This window comes from Atta colombica, unplaced genomic scaffold (assembly GCF_001594045.1).
Source record: "Atta colombica isolate Treedump-2 unplaced genomic scaffold, Acol1.0 scaffold234, whole genome shotgun sequence".
NCBI lineage: Eukaryota > Metazoa > Arthropoda > Insecta > Hymenoptera > Formicidae > Atta > Atta colombica.
In genome coordinates, this window is record NW_017259332.1 from 325,398 (window position 1) to 348,569 (window position 23,172).

Sequence of the window (23,172 nt, forward strand, 5' to 3'; positions counted from 1 at the left end):
TTGCATAGCACAATTTTAGATTTCTATTTAGTTTTCAATGTTCTAAGTAAATATTTACACATATGTATCTATTGTCTCATTGGCCATTTCGTCTTTATCAAAATTTTACTGTAAGATTCAGAATCTTGAAAACATATAATAATCCTTTCTTTTACGAACAAAATTATGCATCAAATTAATATTCGTTTTTTTAATTTCTCAAATATTACCTATTTATGTATGTGTGTGTCTTCACAACAAATATTTATTTTTTATTATAAGCTTTTCACTTCACTTACCATTACATCACACACCTGTTTATGTAAGGAAATAATAAATGTCTCTTTTTTTTTTAACCTGTCGTCTGACATTATTACGTGGACAGGTAAAAATACAACTTGGTCTGCATATACCTATCCCGCATGTCGCGGTACGTTCTATAAGAAAAAACTGTAGTAAACAAAAATCCAAAAATAACAAGGACGCCCTCGATAGCGTATAAGCTGAATATCCGGAGTCCGCTTCTGTCTTTTGCCAATGATTAAGCGAGCAAAGCTAAACGCATTTACCTAAGGCGCAGTCTTTTATGATCAACACAAAGCAAAGCTATTTATGTACATATACATGTACTCCGTTACGTAAAATACTCTCCCTATCCTCCCGAGAACATCGAGTAGTAACGCGTGGCAGCGCAATTTCCTTCGTGAATGTTTTCGATGGGAGCGCGCAGCAGATGAGTGATCTATTAAAAAAGAGATAAGGTGGAAAACCAATACTTGTACTAATCCATATGTGATACCTTAACGTACGAGGATGAGCGTTTGTGTCAGTGTGTATGTAGAGTCAACACATTAATAATGAGGCTACACATGTCAGAAATAGAACGTTCATTCGGCCGGAGGGTTTCAGGCCGCTGATGACGAACGATTGTTAAGTGTCGAAAACACTTTTCACTCTTTCTTTGCACTGAGGAACTTTCCTGCACTTGGTATTTTCATCCATTTTATCCTCGCAGGAAAAAAATCGATCGAGATTGCACGCGCGCGACAATTCTTCTTCTTTTATAAATATCTGCCTTTTTAAGGATATACTTTTATCTCCTTTTCTTACTTTCTTCTTAGTTTTCTATTTCTATAGAAACTTTTGAAAACTTACTCGATGAGACTATTTCGCATCGTTACTATTAGAATTCTGTTGTTGATAACGGAGAATATGCGACTGTTCCACACAGCGTTATATATAATTCCAAGATATCTTAAAGTTATTACAGTACATCATGAAAGATGTAGGTAAAGATATGCATAACAAATGGGCGTTAAGAATGATTAGATCTAAGCTAATAACGAAATTGAGTTAATGCAATAGAACTACCAGTCACAGTGTCTCAGGAATACTATGATTCTAAAAAAAAAAAATGGTAATAATGAAATAAAGAGATCCTGATGATGAATAGCTTGAACTTTTCGAATTTCTGTCTTGTTAATCTGATTACAGGAAAAGGATTTTTTTCTATAATTTAGATATTTATCACCTCAACACATCCAAATAGAGATTAATCGTGTACTTTAAGGCTCCTGAGTCAGCATGCAATTCAAAATCAGTCGGCGGCCTGGCGAAATGTGGCGAAATTGGTAGCCACACACAAGCATGAGCCTATATACATACATGTGCTCTCGCATATGTGTGTGTGTGTGTGTGTGTGTGTGTGTGTTACAGCGCCTCATCACGATAAATAGCTGAACTTATAGGCGTGGAAAACGTTTTGACGACGAAATTTGTGTTGCATGCCACTTCGTTATTATTTGCTTAATTGTGAAAGTGACATATCTTGTACTTATGAAAGTCCTAAAAATGAGCAGAAACTGTGTAAATAGTTATCCTGGAATTATACATAAAGTATATTTCATTCATTTCAACAGCTGTGTGTTTCTATCCAAAATTAGGCTCACTTTACCTGCCTTTTACGACCATTTATTGACTAAAATTTAAAGAAAGAAAAGGACAGTTTCTGCCTATTTTTACAAGTATTTTAAAACAATCTCGTTATTTAGATTTATCCAAATTATCTTTATTTACAAATGGCTTGCAGCATAAATTAACGTGTCATTCCTCGCTTCTGAAATCATGATTCCAGCATGGCTGCCGCGACTACTCAGGAGCTTTAAAGCGAAATATTTATGATAGATATGGTTTAAAGTGTAATAGGACCAAAAATGGCAAAACAATTATGCTAGAACTTTGAATTATATTATCCAAAATGTTCTGTTTTGTATTTTCAAAGCATTTCACCTTGCTCGTGCATCCACTCGATATAATTGAAATGACTAGATGAAAGGAATACAAATGATAAATCCTGATAAAGCTAGTCGATAGAAGCACACTCTTGAACTTTCATTTTAAAATAATTTTCACTCACTTCATTATCAAATTCAACATATTTAAAAGCAAAGGAATGACTCATTTAAAAAAAAGACACTGCGATACAAAGGCATTCCATTTTCTCTTGTGCAAAATGAAACTCTTCTTTATTTAATAACTAAGCTTACAGAGTACAAAAGAGATTGTAAATATAAAAATAATCATGCTCTGAGAGAAAAATTAATTTTCATGCAATTTTGTATACACACTCGAATTGTTTATGCAGTATTTATTACTTATGTTCTTTTACATAAGTATGGAATGTAATTTGATTAAAATGATGTCCTATCCACTTGACTACGATGTGTTATAATCCTTATTAACATTTTGCTAATCTTTTCCAGTTTTCAAAGAATGGCACGACAATCAAATTGCACAATGTGCGTTACGAAGCTTCCGGTATCTATTGCTGTGAAGTCACTATGACAACACCTATTTATACTGCTAGCGCTGATCCCGTACAGATGAAAGTGATATGTAAGTGATATTATCGACTTTATACACAAGAATAGAAATATCTCCTTACTAATGGCATTAGTCGTTTTATCGTATTGAATTATATTAATTTTATTGAGTAGCCCCATTTAGGTGCTAAACAAAATATCAGTATTGATCTAACTGAAACAATAATTTGATATGAAAATTGTTATTAGATATTGACGTTTCTCAGATTGAATAAATGTCAAAATCTAAATTTTAACTGATCATAAATTAATATAGATTTTTAAATACCATCTCCGATATATTTTTAATAATATTTTTTAGTTCCACAATCTGAGAATCCTAGAATTACGTTCAAGAAGAGTGTATATGTAGTAGGCGAAAGCCTGGAGGCAAATTGTTCATCCTCGCCTGCACATCCAGTTCCTTATATAACGTGGTTCATAAACGGCGAAGAGGTAAAGAAACAACAGATTGAATAGAATTGAAATATAACTTCGAATTTAACAAGTCCGAGAGAAAGAATATCTATTTGATTTAACAACGAATGATGCACTGTTATTAAAAAATGTATACGTATACTTTTAATCGCTTTTTACTCTTACAATACTTGAACATTTTAGCCCAATAGAATTAATATTACAAAAAATTATAAATTTATCACTTATCCTGCTTTCTAAAAATAGACATTTTTCTAATAAGATAATAGCGTTAAAAATAATGAGATCCAAAAAGCGTTTTAAAACTTGAAGTCTTTATAGATCGATAGTTCAGATAATTATTTAATTGATTTTTTATGGAGTTACATATAGATACATAAATGAAAAGGACTTCGCACGAAACAGAAAATGAGTCCCGACTAATTTGGCTGAATTTATTGTAGTTCTGATTATCTTGATCAAAAGTCTTATCTTCATCAGCATGAAGTAAAATAATGAACAATTTTTGAGTTATTGTACATCAAACTCTGCCAAAAAAAATCGCTATTTTATCTATTTATTCTTATTTTATTTTAAGAATAAATAGATAAAGACTTTTGATCAGGATGATCAGAACTATAACATATTACAAATTCAACCAAATTAGTCGGGATCCATTTTCCGTATGTTTTGTGCGGAATTCTTTGTCGAAATTGTTACGAACTTTACAAAGCTCTTTGATTGCTCATGAAAAACGAAGTAGCACTCGGTATTCTGTAAAAAACGAATAAAAGAGTCTAAATTTTCTTTTTAAAGTGCACCTATGTCATGTATATACACTGTATACATAACATATAAAGAACCATAAATCCGACCGTGCAACTGGTGCAACCTCCACACAATACGCGACGGATCTGCAGCGATAGAATCAAGCGAACGTTGTTTTTCCTAACGTGGTTATTTCGAACACAAAGGCCATAAATTACGTTAAGATTATAGTATTTTTAGTTTCTCGGAATATACCAAGTTGAATGATAACATGTGTTAATTGTTTAATTATTAGAGTCTCATTTAAGCGAAGTTTACATACGGAAAGTTTTTTTATATCGAAAAAAATGATAAGTGCATCTCAAAGAGAAAGCTTAAATCTTTCTATTCGTTTTTTAAAGACTATTAAGCGCTATTCTGTTCATCTTCTGCGAGCAGCCAAAATAAAAAAGACGCTTTCTGCTTCTGCGTTAAATTACTCGGTGAAAAAAAGATCGTACAACACTTAATAAATATGCAAATTAAAAATAATGATTCACTCTTGCAAAGATTATAAACTGCTTTCACGTGCGATTTTAATTTACGCCAAACTTTGTAAAGTACTTTCGTAAAAACTTTGAAATTGATCCACTTATCCGTGTAGCTTCGTAAAAGATCAATCATGTCGTTATCTAAACTACTGATTTGAAAAATAGAAATTTCTGCAAGCTTTGAAATACTTTTTGGATTATTATTATGATGTGTTATTATGATCATTTTTGACAAAGTTCCTTGAAAATTACTTGTGTTTAAAGAGAATTATATTTTTTAAATATTTTCTCATAAATTGCAAAACATGCTTTTATAATTTACTCGAACTTACACGTAATTATGAGCAATTAAATTTGTAAATAGCTTTAAAGGAAATATATTCCTTTGCCCGATTGTAATTTTCTGATTATCGATTTCACCAGGTGGATATTGCTCTAGTGACACACTATCCTCATACATCATATCATAAGAATCATCTGATGTTCGCTACTGCTAAACTGAAGGTGGAGGTTTCTGCGTTGCACGCTGGCCAAAATGGGCATCTTGAGATCAGCTGTCAGGCAACAATACCTGCATTTCCCACGCACCACGAACAATTTGCCGATATTAAAAAAAAGACGGTGTCGGGTAAGTTTTCTCATAAGATATTAAACTCTTTTCGTATGTACAATACATAGATAGAGAAGTCTATGGACATAACATATGACGAATTCGATCGGAAATATTAGTGCGCACTGGTGCATATTAAAGCCGTTGTACACTGATTTAATTTGAGTATAAAAAGTGAAATGCAAATATTTCGAATTATAAAATACACATTTTACCTAACAGTACAATAAAATGTATTTCAGAATTTAATCGATTTCTATGTTTGTATATAAACATATCCTTTTTACGTTATTTTGTGGCTTTAATGTGCACCAGTACGCACTGAATGCGTCCAATCAAATTTGCTAATAGTAACAACTTTTAACCACTGAATACATGCATGATGTCGAAAACAGAGTGATAGATAAAGATAGATACGGATTATTTTATTAAAAAACGGAAATAAAAAAAATATTTTTACTGCGAAAAACTGCTCTCCGGAACTTTATACCTTTCCACATGTTTTTGCCTTCTATAAGCCTCAGGGGGCTTTCATATTTTTTTTTTATTCTTACCAATTTATCAATAACAAAAGTAAAAGTCCCGATGTTTGTACCGTGCAACTTGTTTCAGTGCAAATCATACCAGCGCCGGATGTGACGTCTTCCGCGGCGATTCTCATACGAGAACTCACGCTATCTACAATACTGTGCATATTGAGCGCAATGCACGAGTTTATTCCTTAATAAAAGTCAATTGTTCTAGGATAATTCGGCTGTAACATATCTAATTGTAAGGATGTTAAGGCGATGAACATAAGATCGAACAATCACAATGTCTTCCTTCGATATATCGAAATACACGGGGGCAGCGGTTTTATTGTCTTTGCAGAAATTTTGTAAACTCATAGACGCGGCTTCTTCGTGCGCAAACTATTTTCGATTATTGCTTATAAAACGAGCGTCGTCTGTCTCGCGAAACATATCAATCCCATTATCATGAGAAACAATTTAATGTCCGAATATTCGGCAAGGTGTGTCGGAAAGCTATGTCTCTTCCTTCAATACTGTTCGAATATACTTGTCATAGAATGCATATAATAGGATTTTGAAAATTATTATCTGAAAGTTAAATTAGAAAAGAAAAAAATCGAGCTACACAAAGATATTTTTGTTCTATAACAGAACATATATATATTTGTATTGTTGAATTAGTTAACATACCTTTGAAAAAAAAAAAACAGAGTTTATTACAGTTTAAAGTAAAACATACATAGCTTTATTGTTAACTATATAAAAATTTGATCTATATTAAAATGTTATCGAGATATCATATGATGTATTACAAACTGTAATTTATATTTTATTTTAAAAAATGATATGGTTTTCCGATACGCGTTAATATAACATTTCATCTAGTCTCGCCTCGCCGCTGGGGAAATAAAATGTTTTTTAAGCTAGCAATACATTCTTGTTACTGCGCGCACATTTCTATAAAAGCTATACAAAAAAAAAACTTGTATTCGAATAAAAAACACTTTAATATCAGTCGAATTGATTTAATAGACTTTTCCCTTTGGGAATATCTGATTTTAATAGCAGTTTTCCATTAACAGATTTTGCTCTTTCTACAATATTTCCATATATCGTTCAAGCCATTAGAATCTCGATTAAAAAAAGAAAGATGGTTTTTATTTAATTCGCAGTAGATATAAAATTATTTTTTTTATAATTTAAATTTTTTTATATTACGCCCCGTTTCATGATGTTTCGTAATAATAACACACAGCGATGAGATCAATTTTCCGACAATAATCTAGAGAAGTGACAACTTATCCGCGTATAATAGGACATAGATACTATAGCAAACATTCACCGTCATTTCACCGTAATTCGGAGCTTAGCGCTCCGTAGGAAATATATTCAAGAGAAATTTAAAGCAAGAATGGCGTAAGTCAAAAATACGATGACTTATAAGGTACTCGGATCTTTGCACGTATTGAAATATTTCATGAACACATAAAATTAAAATATCAGACAATCTTCTAATTTAAATTATCGTTTTAATAAATTACATAACAATATAAACGAATACAATACAAGATCGCTCACTTAGGCCATTTTTGTTTTCGATTCTTCATCTGTACTTCACGCGCTATAACTAACTGAGGGATATCGATGAAACGGGATGTACAACTCACAATCAGTATTACATTACGACTTCCTTCAACGTATTTTAAAGAGGCAAGCTTAAAAAACAACACCGCGACAGCGGCTAGGCATTTAGAGAACTGCGAGAAATTAGAGATAACTAGAGATACTCGAGTCAGAGTTTGATCAATAATACCTGATCTATTACACATAATTACTAAACAATAAAGCACAATTTCTTTGCTTGAATTTACAATCAATGTACAATCAGATCTTGTGATTATATACTATCTCTTCGTAATTTTCGAGAGATAATGCGTTACATCGATCTTATTGAGGTCGATCGAAAGACTGCGGGCGAACTGATTCGATCAAGCTCTGACTCAACCATCTGTAGAAATAGCGATTACGGCCGTGCTTTGTGGCCAAACTTTTTGGAACACTATTGGGCGCGTTACCCGTCGATACGACGTGGTTTTTAACAGGATTTAAAACTCTTGATGCCGATACTATCACCAAACAACCAAACGCTTGGGATTATCTCTTATCTGTGTATTGACACATCTCCTCGTTAAAAAATCATAATCCTCTCTCTCTCTCTTTGCTGTCGGCACTTGTACTAAATACCAGCAACTTTAAACAGCCATATTGACTACAGCGTAAGAGTATGTTAGTATGAGCTGGCTTACCTGAGCTGGCAGTACTTTGGAACATTAAAAGGATTATGACGAAGAACGTTTACGTTAGAGTGAACGCTAACGATGCTTTCCGAGGCTTTAGAGTACTAATCTAATCTTGATCATTAGGATAATCAGAGAGAACGTATCATCGTCTCCAGTTAGACGACTAATCTAACTAAAAAAGTTTTGATAGCTTCACAGATCGAATCTTATGAACGTAAGTCTGTAGCTGATGTTACAAACTAGGAGTACTCACGCGCGATCGAATTCAGTTACAATTAAATATAAAGATTAAAAAGCGGCAAATTACTAAATGATAAATTTATTGTCATAGTTAGAGGAAAGTGGAAACGTTAGGGAACAAACATTGACTATGTAGTGCTTTATAGAAGTAAAGAATATATTTATGATTAATGAATTTTTATGCATATATTTCAGATTGTGCGACTATTTGCTAAAATCGAGATTATTCCAATCGCGTGCAAATTCTTACATGCTTTCAAACTTGCAATAAATATACTACTTTTTAATTTTTATTGTACTTGTACTGTAAGACATATAAGGCATCGGTCGTCTAAGCGAAGTTTGAAAGCTTAGTAATGATATTTTAATTGAGAAGTGCCTTTTCATATATCCGCAAATTAGAAAATATCTCAGGCAGATCTTAGTCTGCTAGGCGATATGCTTTTGCTCGGAAAGCAAAATCGCAATCACTGACAATTAATATAGAAAAGAAGTCGTCTTTTTTAACGATCTCACTCTTTAATAAAGTTATCTTTAGTCGTTTCAGCGTTCACTCTAGCATGTCGAAAGCTTGAAAAAATTGATTATATTGTAAATTTATACAGATTTGCTGTTTCTAGTTGCACCTTCAATACACAAAATTGATTGTGAAGTTTGTAGGGGAAGGGGGAAGACCTATGGAGAAAATCATGATGTAAAAAAAAAAATTACATTGGTCATGATGGAAAAAATTATATTGGAGAACTTCACGTCAGTATATTTGCCAATGGAGAACTTTATGCCAATACATTGAAAAACTTCACGTCGATACATTCATCATACATACATAAGATTCCATTTTCATTCCTTTTGCGAAGATATATTACGATTTCATTGCCACTGGCGCTCCTAGCAGCAGCTATGCTTCTTGGCAACGCAACGATAATTTATTTATATTTAGCTCGAGGAAAAGTAAAAAGGTGCACGACTAGGAAGAGCAAGTCTGGTATAAAGAGAAAAACAAAAGCCGACGGAGCGTGGCACAGAAAATGGAGGATCCCGCTAAGCCTTTACGACAGCTCGCACGCGAGCCATGATACTCTTCGCGGTTTTGGTCCTAATACCGTATCTCTGCTCGATTTCCCTGGTGACCGGTGTTGAAACAACGTCGTGGGAGTCTACGGTTAATGAGCCAGCGGTGCGCATCGTCGGCGGGGAGATCACCAGCATCAAGAATTATCCATTTAGCGTATGCGTGCGACGCGCCCATTTCTCTCACGCACACAAGCCCCTTAACCTTTCACCTTTGCGAAGAACATCGGTACCGTCACCCACACTTCCGCGGATGCGTAATATGACGACTCTGACGTCAATGACGTGGAAGTAACGCGAAGTGTACTCTGCGAGGTCGGGGATGGTTTTATCAACACTGAAAGTTGACAGAGCGAAATGTTTAGCGATTCAACGCGAACAGAGAGAACGACCTATAAAGTCTTTTAACACTCTTTCGTGAAATTAAACTGTTTCAATTTCTAACCGGTGGTACAGAGTAAAATCGTTTGACGATGATGTGATGAAATGAAGTTTTAACTGACGTATCTTGCAGTTTACGCTTTGAGTGTATTCACGTGTAGGACCAAATTGAATCAGAGATATCGGTTTTATTAATGAAACACACAAGCTCTAGATTACATCATGCAATTTCGGCACTTCTAATTTCTCGTTTGTGTGATCTGTACTGACGGTATACTGATGCACTTTAACTGCTCGTGTCAATCTAACCACAGTACATATATACTGTGATCTAACTTTGAATGCTTTCGAGACAGTCAGAAATCTCAATTTCCAAAATCCAAATAGTTAAGCGTTGTCTTAGTTGACGTTGCATAGAAAGTTGTATGTTATTCTATTCAAAGTTTTAATAGAACAGATATAATTTGAAACATATCTTTGAATGAAATTTTACGAAATGTCTTTCTTAGATTTTCTTAGATTTAACAAATTGAAAGTAAACATATATAAAAAAGATGTTAAACCCCTAATGAAAATCTCATATTTCATTTCATATTTTCATAATATTTTCAAGAATTTTAAATTTATGAAAATTTCTGAAAAATACTTTAAACTTCATATTTTACATATTTTCTTTGAACATAGAAAGAAAAATCTTAGATTATTTTAGAATTCACAAATAATATAAAAAATAATATAAAATTCACAAATGATATAAAAAATTCTAGAAAAGTTGTAGGCTTTTTTTAATATTTTTGAAAGTATTTTAATTCGTAAAAAAAAAATATTTGAAACATTTTCTGTAAAGTTATAAAATAATGTAATAATGTAGAAATTCTGCAAAATTATATGTGAAGGATTCTGAGAACAAAGTTTGTTGGCATGCTCCAACATTGTAATATATTCCTACCATAGCTCTTGCTCATTCCAACGCGCTTGATAGAGTAGGAGCTGTGATAGGAGCATGTTGGAGCATGTTGGAGCTTGCGAACAAACTCAATTTTCATCAGGGAAGCAAGAGAAAATTACTCGTGAAATTGAGATTCAGACGGTCTCGAATATGCTTGGCATTCGTCCGAGCTAGGCGCAAGGGTTAAGGTGGCAACCGACTCGACTCGGACTCGACGAATCCGAATTTTTCAAAGTCAATTCCTCTTAGGTCTCGGTGCAGCGCCGACCCTTTAGCCACTCGTGCGGAGGCACTTACGTCGCCTGTAGGTTCGTTCTGTCGGCCGCCCATTGCATGATCAGGTGCGTGTCACAAGACTGCGTTTCGCATTTTGCGCTATGTCTGTCGCGGAGGGTGGTGTAGTCTCTCTCTCTCTCTAGCCGGGGCTTTAACACTTTATTCGCCCTACGTTTTTGTTGCCCCATTTCCCTAACATGCAATCTTCATTTCTGGGATGTTTGAACAAAGATGGGATCCCCCGAATTTACATCCCGGAATTAAGATAGCTTTCTAAGATGGAAGGGAAGGGGAGTGGGGAGGGGGGGGTGAAAAATGAACGAGAATATTTCACGTGACATTTTCTGAATAGAACACGTGGACTCTCCGAAGATGTTAGCAACGCACGACACTTTTTAAGCTTGATTCTGTATTAATGTTAACTGTGATCTTTTTCATTTAGTGCTATTAAGATGTTGATCTCTTGCTTACTTGCTGATATGTGTAAGAGTTGATGTGTATATAAAAGTTATTCGTTCTAAAGGGCTTTGCGGCCAATTATGATTAGGAAACACTGCCACATCGTACAGCGAATTTATCTTTTCATGCTTTGATACATTTATCACACGAATTGGAATAAATTTATGTATATTTGCGTTGTTGTAATAATATTAATTTTGATAACGTCGCTTTCTTTCACGCAAAAATGCCTTATATCAAAATTTCTAAATCTAGATAAAGTACGTTTTGTAATATATAATATACACTGGAATTTTTATATTTAAATTGCTATTTTGTTTTATTTTTTAATTCTTATGGATCACTTTATAATTGCAATTTGGAGAAAATTTTGAAAGAAGTGAACATACAAAGCATTTATTCCTTTTAAGCTGTACAAAATGACTTAAGCTTCAGATAAAGTTTAAGCTCCCTGAAAACGCGAAAAAATTTAAATGATTTTTCTTAGATACTCTTCTTAAATTACTTTTCCTTAAAGATTTAAATTGATTTTTTTTGTTAAAAAAAATATTAAATGGACTTAATTTTTTTTTAATGTCTTTTTTTATCGTCACACATTTTTGTCGTTTGCTTTTAGAATATATAAGATATTTTCATATTGTTAAATTTTCTTTAGATAGATTAAACGATTTTTCGCTTTCACTTATAACTTTTCAAGAAGCAGAGAGAATTAATCTTCTCATTTTTTGATATAATTAATCCTTAAACACGGAGCTGTCTATGTGATCTAAATTTCTTTAGATTTAAAGTTTCGAAGTAAAAAAGAATACGGAGGGAGAAAATCCTTTGTCGGGTAAAATATAAATTACATCTCGGTATTATCTCGGGAATATAATTATATCTATTTGTAAACCAAACCAAATGCCCTGGTAAGACATTTTAGGATTACACCACATTACATGAGGTATTAGTGGCCGTGTTTAACCTCCTTGCTACTGCAGAGATGTATGTAACGTGTTCACACGAGAAAAAGCATAAGGCTTGTGTTTGATGTAATGACGTGTCTTGTAAGATGTAAATCGCTTCCATTTGTGAGAAATTAACCGAACAGGTCGGCAGATTTAAATTTCCAGTAATCTAGTTTGAAGATATGTAATATATTTCGAGAGAGTCTCTCTGTAAGAGATATTTATATCTACACATTCTCTATGAAATATTCATTAATTATAAACATTACAGAGAGATGTATTCTGAACAGCAGTTCTGTAATGCATAAGTCCTAAATGTATTTGGTAGGTAATTTATATCGCGTATGTGAAATATACGCGGAACATTCGGACTTATATTTTCGCTACTGAATGCAATCCTTCTTTCAACTATACAGCAACAACTGGGTGAACAGGATTGGAAGGTGAATCAAACGGTATCAGCGATTAGATATAAGAATAACTGCCTGTTGACAAACTGGCGTATCAATTATAAAGCGAATTTTGTCTCTCGTCCCTTCCGTCCCGTTCATTCCCTCTAATTGTATGTATATCTTATTTGTTTTTGAGTAGTGATGTGCTGTCTAGCGTATATATTTCACGAGTAACGAGAAGGTTAGCGGCGCTAGATCCTAAGGCAATGATATCTGTCGCGGTATCTATCTATGTTATTGATTAGCTGTGTACTAGCGATGAGATGTACTACTACTCGCGTGAACGTAGTTTCTGTTTTACGTGTCAGCTCGGCCGCTCGTGATTGTACGTAGAGGAAATTGGGGCGCAATCAGTACGTTCGTTTAAACGACAGCTACATAAAATATTAAAAGAACGAGTGATTTAAAAGGAACGAGATAAATTAGAAGAGAGTTAATAATTACATTGAAACATGACTTTAATAAATATATTTCCGATATCATTTCTTTTTCGTAATTAAACATCAATTTTATGCAATAAATTTTAATTACATTCTATCTTTCTTTAGTTGATACCAGAATAGATTCATAAAAAATAATTTAACACTTAATTGTTATTCATTTGTCTTTAATTTTATCAAAAATTTAATTTTCTAATTTATTTGTTATACAAAATTAATGCAGATTTTGTTTCTTCACTTACAAAAAAAGAAAAATTATGTTTATTATATTGTCTTAGAAGACAGTATTAACCTTCCTTAAAAAAGAAATACTCTTTTAAAAAAATTTCATAATTTTGTGAATATTATACATATCCCAAAATTCTTAGTATTTTTTCTCTATAAGTTATATATTCAACACATACAAAGTAAAATTATTGAACCTAACAATATTGTTTAATAAGAAAAGTGTTCTGTCGTTACGTTTCTGATCGCGTTTCACTTTTCCTCACATCCGTTGTTTAGGTGAAAAAAAAAACCAAGGTATATAATTAATTCATCGTTGTTTAAAGAGGGTTTCTCGACGGCACGTGGATAGCGGAGAATCCACGCTATTTCTATGTGATAGCCGGCGCGACCTACGTGTATTTACCAAGTTGGGGTTCCACGCAGGTGGAATTGGTAGACAAGACATTGCCGCACGCAGAGTTTCGATTCTCGGACATGCGAAATGATATTGGATTGTTCAGGGTGACTGTTTATGCCGTGTATATAATTTTGTGTCGATAATAAAGAGAGTAAACCTTGTAATCACTGAGTGGTCTTACACTGTCATACATGCCCCGCTTTTACAGCTGAAGAGACCTCTTTATAGAAACGAGTATGTCCAATACGTTACGCTTCCGCCGATGTACCTCACGGATATATTCCAGAAATACACGGAAGATTGTGTCGCGATTGGATGGGGTCGACACATACCCTATTCAAAAGTAAGCAAGTTTACAAAGTGTTTTATTTAAATATAGCACATAAATGAGGATAATATATTCCGATGGAAGAAACATTTTGCATTTTTTTCTTTTTTTTTTGTGAATGAAAACCAATAAAAAATGGATATACAAACTCTTTTTTCCAGCATTATAAAGAGTAGCTTTTTTTCCAGCATTATTTAATCCATTATGAAATAATGATAGAACAATTTTAAATTCCGTTTAAAGCAAACTTTTTCCGATATATCTAATCTTCATCAGTTATTCTTTAATATCTATTCTTTATTAGTTTATTTTAGAATCTCTTATCGCATTTTTCTTTAAAAAAGAAATTTATTTAAATTAATAATTTACTTTGAAAACATGGCACAATTTAATAAAATTCAAGAAGAAATACAAGAAGTTGTAGTTGACCAATGAATAATATATTTTTTTAATTTTCTCGTGGCTCATTATTAGAAAGGAAGCGGTACGTATTTGCGACACGTTCGAATTCCATTAGTCCCGCCTGACAAATGTCCTATGCCGAATGTGCACAAAGAAAAGCAATTATGCGCGGGTGTATTGGAAGGTGGTCGCGACGCCTGTCAGGTTTGCATTAAATTTTGTATATCTATATCTGTATATATATATATATGTATATATATATATATAAAATATACGTACATATAGATAGGTGTTTCACCTAACTCGATCTGAAATAACTCGCTTATTTTTGATGATATGAAAAAATGTTTCAGATGAAAGTGGAATGGTTTCAAGAAGGAACGTATTCAAGTTGTTTTTTTTCTAAGTGGAAGCGTCAAAAAGTTTGTCAGATATTTTATATTTTATTCTGTTACATGTTAGCATAAAATATTAAATATCTCGTAAACTGTTTATTTTTTTATAATTATATCTTGATACTTTTATGAACAAAATAATGAGATGAATCAATTGGTGGAATGGAAACAAATTGCTTTAAAAAAATTTGTATGCAAAATGGATAATTTTTTAAGTAAGCAAATATGTGTTTTCATTTCACCACAATTGATTCATTATTCTATTCATGAAAGTAATAAGATTACGATTATCAAAAATTAATAATTTACGAGATATTTAATATTTTATGTCAACATGTGACAGAATAAAGTATAAAATATCTCTCGTAAACTATTGGCTTTTTGATATTATCTTAATATATTTATGTGCAGAATAATTAAAGAAACTTTATTGTGTAAAAAAATCATACAATTCCGCTTAAAAAAGGAGGTAACCTTTATACCTTTTTGACGCCTCCACCTAGAAGAAAGACAACATTATCAAAATACGTCCTTCTTGAAATCATTCTACTTTCATCTGAAATATTTTTTCGTATCATCAAAAATAAACGAGATATTTTAAATACTCGAATTATAATAGGTGAGACATCCTTCCTTGGAAATGATTAAACAACTTGGCCTTATCTCTTTGGAAAAAAATAATAAATAAATAAATAACTAGAAAAAAGAAGTAATATGAGTCTCCATTTTATTTTTTGTTTTTATTCAAGTCTAATGTGTAACTATTTAAATATGATAGCAAAGTGGTTTCCTTTCCTTATTTTTACAAAATCTAATTTCTTCAGGTCTATTTGCGCTTCTTATGAAGTTTAAATAGTTTGAATTTATAGAAAATTTTAAATATTTTGAGATATTATCAGATTAATTCTGAAATTTTTTTCATGAATATGTTCTTCTAACAATACAATCTCTTGTATTGATTCTGTCCTCGTGAATATTTAATGAACATTTTTTTCTCCATTTCATAAGTATTTTTAAGGACTTCTTAAAATTATTTTAAAATGATAATTACAAAGATTTTTATTGAAAAATAACGCTCTGTAATGTTTTTCATTAAAAATTCTTAGACTTACTTCCTTATTAGACAGACCAATATAGAATATTGATAAAATTTATATTTAATCATGTCCCAAGGAAATTACAGCTATTCAAGCTTTCTTATTTAAAATAAATGAATAACATCTTAGGAATTAATTTAAGATATAAATTCATTACTTATGAATTTTTAATCATGCTAAGCTCGACAATGAAAATCAAAACTTTGATATTGAAAATCATATGAAAAAACTTTGCTGTACCTTGTAATAGATAAATGTCAATTATAAAAACGTCGGACCAATTAAAAAAATCATGATGGCAATTGTTTTTTTTCATAATTTTGATACTTATTAAAGAATAAGTTAAAAACTTTTTGCAAAAAATTATATTAATTATAACAGAATTTTATTCTAATTTAATTGAGACTTATATTAACATCCCACATTTCTTTTAATAAATCATTTTTACACTAAACGGAAATTTTACTTTTTGCATACAGATTCTACTGCAATATTTTGAATTTTCAGGGTGACAGCGGTGGACCATTGTTATGCAATGGAACGCAAGTCGGTATTGTCTCTTGGGGCGAAGGATGTGCTCGTCCGAATAAAACGGGTGTTTATTCTCGTGTGGATTTTTATTTACAATGGTTAAATGAAACTATTACTCAAAATGGAGCCGCGAAATATTCTTTCCAAAATATTATAATTGTTTTTGCAGCTTACTGCCTATATACTTTATCGATATAATATATTGATTATCGTATATGTATAAAACAAACAAGCAATAGCAACAATTTTATATTTAGCTGCAACGTGTTATTATTATTATTATTATTATTATTATTATTATTATTATTATTATTATTATTATATGTTCACCAAGATCCTACTCTAATTAAAAAGTTTTTTATTTTTCTTATATATAAATTAAAAATGTTATTAGTTTGTGTACAAAGAGTGGTTAATTAATTTTTAGTTGCAGATTTTAGAAAATTATTCCTCTTGTCATCTTAAAAAAATATCTTTTCAAAATGTATTGTTTAATTAAAAAAAGAAGAATTTTGTTCATATTATTAAGATCAGTTTAAGATTCCTATCATTAATAAAAGGAGTTACTTTAAAAAAACTATTTCTTGCTGTTCACTGCTCTTGCTGTTCAAAAATTCACTTTATCAAAAAAAAAAATTTTTTTTTCAGATTTTTATTATTTCGCAAAGAAAGATTTCGTTTACATTATTAAGATCAATTAAAAATTTCTGCTATATATCAAAAAGAAAATTTGGAAAATTATTTCTTGCTGTCTTAAAAGCAAAATATTTTTTAAGAATCTGTGATTAATAAAAAAAGAAAAATTTTATTGATATTATTAATAACAATTTAAGATTTCTTATTAATAAGAAGAATCATTTTCAAAAATTATTTCTTGCCATCTTACAAAATTTTTTTAGAATCTATTATTTTAAAATTTCTATTATTTAAAATCTCTATTATTTATTATTATTTAATAAAAAGAGGGTTTTCATGTTATTAATATCAGTTTAATATCCTGCTATTAATAAAAGAAAACATTCTATTTCCATTTCCTATATTCCTTTTGATATATTATCTTAATGCAATGGAAGGATATACGTATCTCACTATACAGCAATGAGCGCCATCGTTCTACATTTTCAAATTTACTCTTTTTCTATATTCCCGTCGACCCTCCTTTTTCTGATCCTTCTTCTGATTTTTCAATTTCCCTTTTCTTTCTCCTATTTCCTTCTGCTTGATTTCTTGCATTCCCATTTCCTTTTTATTTAAATCTTGTGATTTTTTATTTTTTTTTTCTTCACTTCATCCTTCTCTCCTTCCTTCTCCTTCTCCTTCTTCTGCTTTTTCTCCGCCTTCCTCTTTTTCCTTTTTTAGGCAATGTACTAACTGTACGTTGTTCTATTTATAAAGCACATGCATGGCTCACGCATAAAGTAATGCGCAGATAATATTATGTTATTTATATCAAAAAATCGAATGAGAATCCGCACGAAGGACAAAGCAAATTTCCGGCAATAATACAACAGGTTCTAAGTGTATCCTTTTCGCGGTCGTTCTCCTCGTCTCTCGAGAAGAAACAGTTACGTGAGTGAAAGTGATCTGAGCCTGGTTGACGCACGCATATCTGGGGCCCAACAGTCTACAGACTGCAGTCAAACGAATCGGTATATTGTATTAACTGTGCGTAATCATCGATATCGATCGATGATTAATAAACATCATTTGTTATAAAACAATTAACGCCATTTAGTCTATCTACAATAAATACAAAAAGAATATAAAACTTTCGCTATCACTGTTATCGCGAGTGAATAAAAAACAGATCTGATTATCGCTTATTCCTTGTATAACTTCTCATATCAATTATCATGTACCTATATACTTATCAAGTAACGCAGTAAATTAAAGTCATGATATAAGAAGACACTAAATTTGAAATAAAAATCAGTGATACGCAGTTTAACATCAAACATAAGATTCGACGTTTACTTGAAGTAGATGATATTGTAAATGGTTTTTTAATTCGAGATACATTCCAGATTATTATCCGACGCATTAAATATAACGCATCGAAGAAATTTAGCGCGCTACAATGTCTTTCAGTGACGTGGCACTTCTACTTATTTTATTTTTTGGGACGTACGTTCACGGTGAGTTTGCCTCTTACTAAATCTATCTACTTATGATTAATATGTGTATTGTACTTGTGCAATAACAATGTCATATAATATTATATTCGATTAGCGTGTATGAATAATACCAGCGTTTACATATTAACAAGCGAAAGTAAAAGCCGGCACGCCGCACAATGAGGACGCGACATTTTCGCTCACGAATGTATATACAGAGTGTCGCGAAAATAGATTCCATTATTGCTTTATCTACAAATTTTTTGATTAATTAGTATCGATTTAGTATCAATTTTTCTTTATTAAGAATTTATTTAGTTTCTTGAATGTGCGCTCCAATATATTTTCGCGATTTACTGGCAATCGATTTAAATTTATTTTGAATAAAACTCTAAAAGACAAAGTAATTGTAATTATTTTCATAAGTAATTTTTAAATTTGTGTAGTATATAAATTAATACCTACGATTAAAAGATTTTTTAATCGTAAAACTAAAATAATCGTTTTAACACACATTAACGATTTTATTATACTTATTAATATGTAATTGAATGTCGTATAAAAGGCAATCTTACAAAAGTTGTAATTTTGTGTTTAGCTACAACAATAATAATTACATTCATTGAAGATTAATTCTGTCCTAAATGAATATACTCATGCCTTAAAATAATTATATTAATAATTATATTAATAATCGTATTAATAAATTAAATTATTTTAATTTTTTCGAAAAATAAGGATCTCAAAGTAATGTCGTTTATAAAACTGATCTGTTGAATTTAATTATAATAATGTCAATATATTATATTATACTAATATCAATATTATATACAGGACTCATAAGACCGAAACATGATAAGATCATCGTTTGCTATGTCGCATCTTGGGCTGCTTATAGGCAAGGAAATGGAGCATTCTCCTTAGAAAATCTCCGTTCGGAACACTGTACCCACTTAATTTATGCATTTGCTGGTTTAAATGCTTCGGACTGGACGATAAGAAGTCTCGATCCTTGGGCAGATATGGAAAAAGATGGTAATAACAATCTTAATATGATATCAAATTTTATATCAAATTTTACAATAATTATGAATTATCGTAGAAAGTTAACTAATTAAGAACTAAACTTTTAAAAATAATTAAAGAAACTAAGCGAGTTGTAATAAAGATTGAATGTTAGTCCAAAGAAATGGAGTGGTAAAGAAACAATTATATAATAATACATAATTCATTAAATTGTTCATAAAAGTTGTTAATGAATTCTTTGAAGACAGAAGCTTTCTAACAAAGAAACTTAAAGGAAATCTTGTTTTTTTAAGAATTTGCGGAGTTGCTGAATTTGATTTTGTGAATTCTCAGAATTCTAAAATTTAAATTTCAAAAAAATCTGAGTATCGTGAAATTCAATTTTAGAAGATTCTTGATATCATTTAATTATAGCCTAAAGCTGTCGAATTTTAAACAAAAAATAATTCATTAAAGAGGATCTAATGTTATAAAGTTTATAATCAGAGTTTAGAAGTCATTTTAGAAATTAGTAAAGTAAATGTACAGTTAGTATAAACATAAACCAATGTTGGACAAAGTTGTTGATAAAATATTTCAGTTGATCAAATATTAAACTTTTAATAATATGTATGATTTTAAATAAATTCATTATTAAATTTTTATAAACAAATTCATTTAGAAGCATACATATTAAAAGTTTAATATTTAAAATTTTGTCCAACGAATTGAATTATGTCTATTAATTATTCATTAATATATAGTACATTTATTTACCTTATTAATTGTTTGCATATAGTATAGATAAACTTCAAATTAAGCGAAACTGAAAATTTTATTATTAGTTTACAATTAAAAACTCCCTAAAATCGTATTTTATATAATAATCAAATTATTATTTTAAATTCTCTCTTTAATGGATCCATCATTTAGAATTTTTTATTTTTGACCTCATTCAAATAAAACGTAATTAAATTATCTTACAAGTAATTACCCTCTAGTGAGTGCATAGGTCAGTTTCATAAAAATTGAACCAAGCATAATGTAAAATAAAAAAAAGTGATTTCAAATAGGATCGCCCATCCATAAAAAATTATTAATAATTGATTTAATATATTCGATAATTCAAGTTATATTAAGCTGAAATTAAAGTTTTATAAACATAATTTGGAAATATCTTGATGAATATAGGAATAGGCAACTACAGAAAAATGACAACGCTTCGTAATCAAGGTTTAAAAGTATCGCTCGGTATTGGCGGATGGAACGAAGGCAGCACAAATTATTCACTAATGGCTTCTTCATCGGAACGTAGAAGGATTTTCATCGCTAGTACTGTTGAGTTTCTCAAGTGTGTTTGCTGTAATATATTTATCTTAATCCTTCTTCTATGTTATTTTTTCATTATAGAAAGTCAATTCTTTAAGTAGTACCTTTTTTACTGATCAGAAAGAAGTTTATTATATGCGACGGTTACAATCTATGATTTAGTTAAACATTACAATACCGATAATTAAAATTGAATTTTGATCTACATTGATTGATTTTATCTGTATTGTGTTGTTAGATTTTATGATTTTTTTTAAATTAAATTTTTGCAACAGAATGTATGGATTTGACGGACTGGATCTTGATTGGGAATTTCCTGGAAGTCGAGGAGGTGCTCCGTATGATAAACAGAATTTTGTTAGCCTCGTGCAGGTAGAAACATTATATTTTATTATTTTTATGTTAACATAAAAAATAAATCCATTATTTATCTTGCGATAGGAATTGAAGAATGCCTTTAGAGAACATCGCTTTTTGTTAACCGCAGCCATAAGTGCCATCAGTTCTACTATCGATATGGCATATGATATTCCCAAAATTTCTAAATATCTTGATTACATTCATGTGATGGCCTATGATTATCACGGAGCATGGAACAAACAGGTTCTTCCAAATTCACCACTGCGAAGCAAAGATCGATTAGATGTGGTAAGAAATATGATATTCATAGAAATATTAATGTACATATATGCACAGACATATTGTAATAAAAAATCAATAGTAAGATCTAGTTACCTTATATTATAAAAGTAAATTAATAAAATATTTTGCTAAATTTGTATAATTCTTATCATAATTCCATAAATAAATTAGTCAGTCATCGTTTTGTTTTAAAAGATAGAAGAAAATTTTAAGAGAAATAAAATATTAAAAGAATAATATAATATAATAGAATTATATAATAAGATAGAAAAATAGAAACATACATGTATAACTCTTGCTGAATTGACGTTGATATCATAAAAATTACTAGAACAGAACATAAATTAAAGTTACAGCTCACTGAAATCATTATTAAAATGGTTAAAAATTTTGTTTGATTATTGTACTGAAAAAGACAAAAAAAAATGATCGAAACGTCTACTAAGTTATGTATATTAGATAAGAATAAATTGTAAAAAAAATTTTATGTATCAATAACTACGTTGGCTTATCACAACATATTTTCATTTCATTCTCTTTCATTTGAAATTCTGAGCCTTTATTAGTTCAAGTAATTTTCAAAATTATTAATTCTGTTTTTCAATCATTTCTGTTTATTTTGTTTATAATTTTTAGAATATATTTCATCGTTCATTTCTTTTTCTTCTAAATTTTAAGAATAAAAATTTAAGACAAAAATCATTGATAAAAATTTTCTGTTAGTTTATATTAATTTTATATTTATTTAATATTTAGTTTTATATTTAATATTTAATTTTATATGCGAACATAATGTGAAGCACAATTATATAATCATACAGTGATTAAATTTTCACCGTATAGGAACATACTATTACGTATTTGTTACAACAAGGAGCCCCACCCGAGAAACTAGTTTTAGGACTAGCGATGTACGGAAGAACTTTTGTTCTTACAACTGTACCAGAAACATCTAAAATAAATCCGATTGGCCTACCTAGTCTGGACACCGGATTCAAAGGACCTTATACGTCTGAAGAAGGTTTTATGGGATTCAACGAGGTATTTCGCTATTTGATCATATATACTAAGCTGTTAAATTATATCAAATAATATTCATAATGTTAAATTATATCAAATTTGAGTTATCTTTAATTTTTATAAGTCACTATTGTTCTTACTTAATATGTCGTTAATTTAATTTTAAAAGAATGGAATTTAAACAACTTAACTAAAACAAATGTATTCAATTAAGATTAGTTTATTACTTATTGAACATACGTTAATATGGACGTTGTTCACTTTGAAACAAATCGATTTACATTTTGACACATATAAAAGTTGAAAATAATAAAATGTTATTTAATGTTTAACTTAAGAAAATAGATTATCATTGATCGTTGATATATAACAATGTATTCATATTATATTTAATTATGTTCGATTGTGTTTTTTTTTCGTATATCCTGTGATTTTGACAATCAATAATTATATAACTTTTTTGTAACAGCAATAATAAATTATATATATATA

The 23,172-nt window shown here is 30.5% G+C and overlaps 3 protein-coding genes across 3 annotated transcripts in view; all 3 read left to right on the forward strand.

Annotated features, from left to right (window-relative positions):
- Positions 1-6,624, forward strand: part of LOC108688519 — a 14,091-nt gene extending 7,467 nt beyond the window's left edge. The window contains exons 3-6 of the mRNA XM_018194821.1: positions 2,742-2,874; positions 3,163-3,296; positions 4,979-5,183; positions 5,778-6,624. Coding sequence (XP_018050310.1) covers positions 2,742-2,874; positions 3,163-3,296; positions 4,979-5,183; positions 5,778-5,890 — 585 coding nt within the window. The 3' untranslated portion in view covers positions 5,891-6,624. The remainder of the gene's footprint in view (positions 1-2,741; positions 2,875-3,162; positions 3,297-4,978; positions 5,184-5,777) is intronic.
- A 2,665-nt stretch (positions 6,625-9,289) lies between these two features.
- On the forward strand, positions 9,290-16,776 carry LOC108688508 (anionic trypsin-2). Its single transcript, XM_018194804.1, is given in 6 exon segments — positions 9,290-9,579; positions 13,744-13,921; positions 14,026-14,160; positions 14,620-14,751; positions 16,547-16,730; positions 16,733-16,776. Coding segments are annotated over 6 exon segments (963 nt in total).
- Positions 16,777-18,410: 1,634 nt separating this feature from the next.
- Positions 18,411-23,172, forward strand: part of LOC108688515 (probable chitinase 2) — a 5,034-nt gene continuing 272 nt past the window's right edge. Inside the window, exons 1-6 of the mRNA XM_018194816.1 lie at positions 18,411-18,705; positions 19,519-19,719; positions 20,881-21,040; positions 21,294-21,390; positions 21,460-21,666; positions 22,504-22,701. Of these exons, the coding sequence (XP_018050305.1) occupies positions 18,648-18,705; positions 19,519-19,719; positions 20,881-21,040; positions 21,294-21,390; positions 21,460-21,666; positions 22,504-22,701 (921 nt within the window). The 5' untranslated portion in view covers positions 18,411-18,647. The remainder of the gene's footprint in view (positions 18,706-19,518; positions 19,720-20,880; positions 21,041-21,293; positions 21,391-21,459; positions 21,667-22,503; positions 22,702-23,172) is intronic.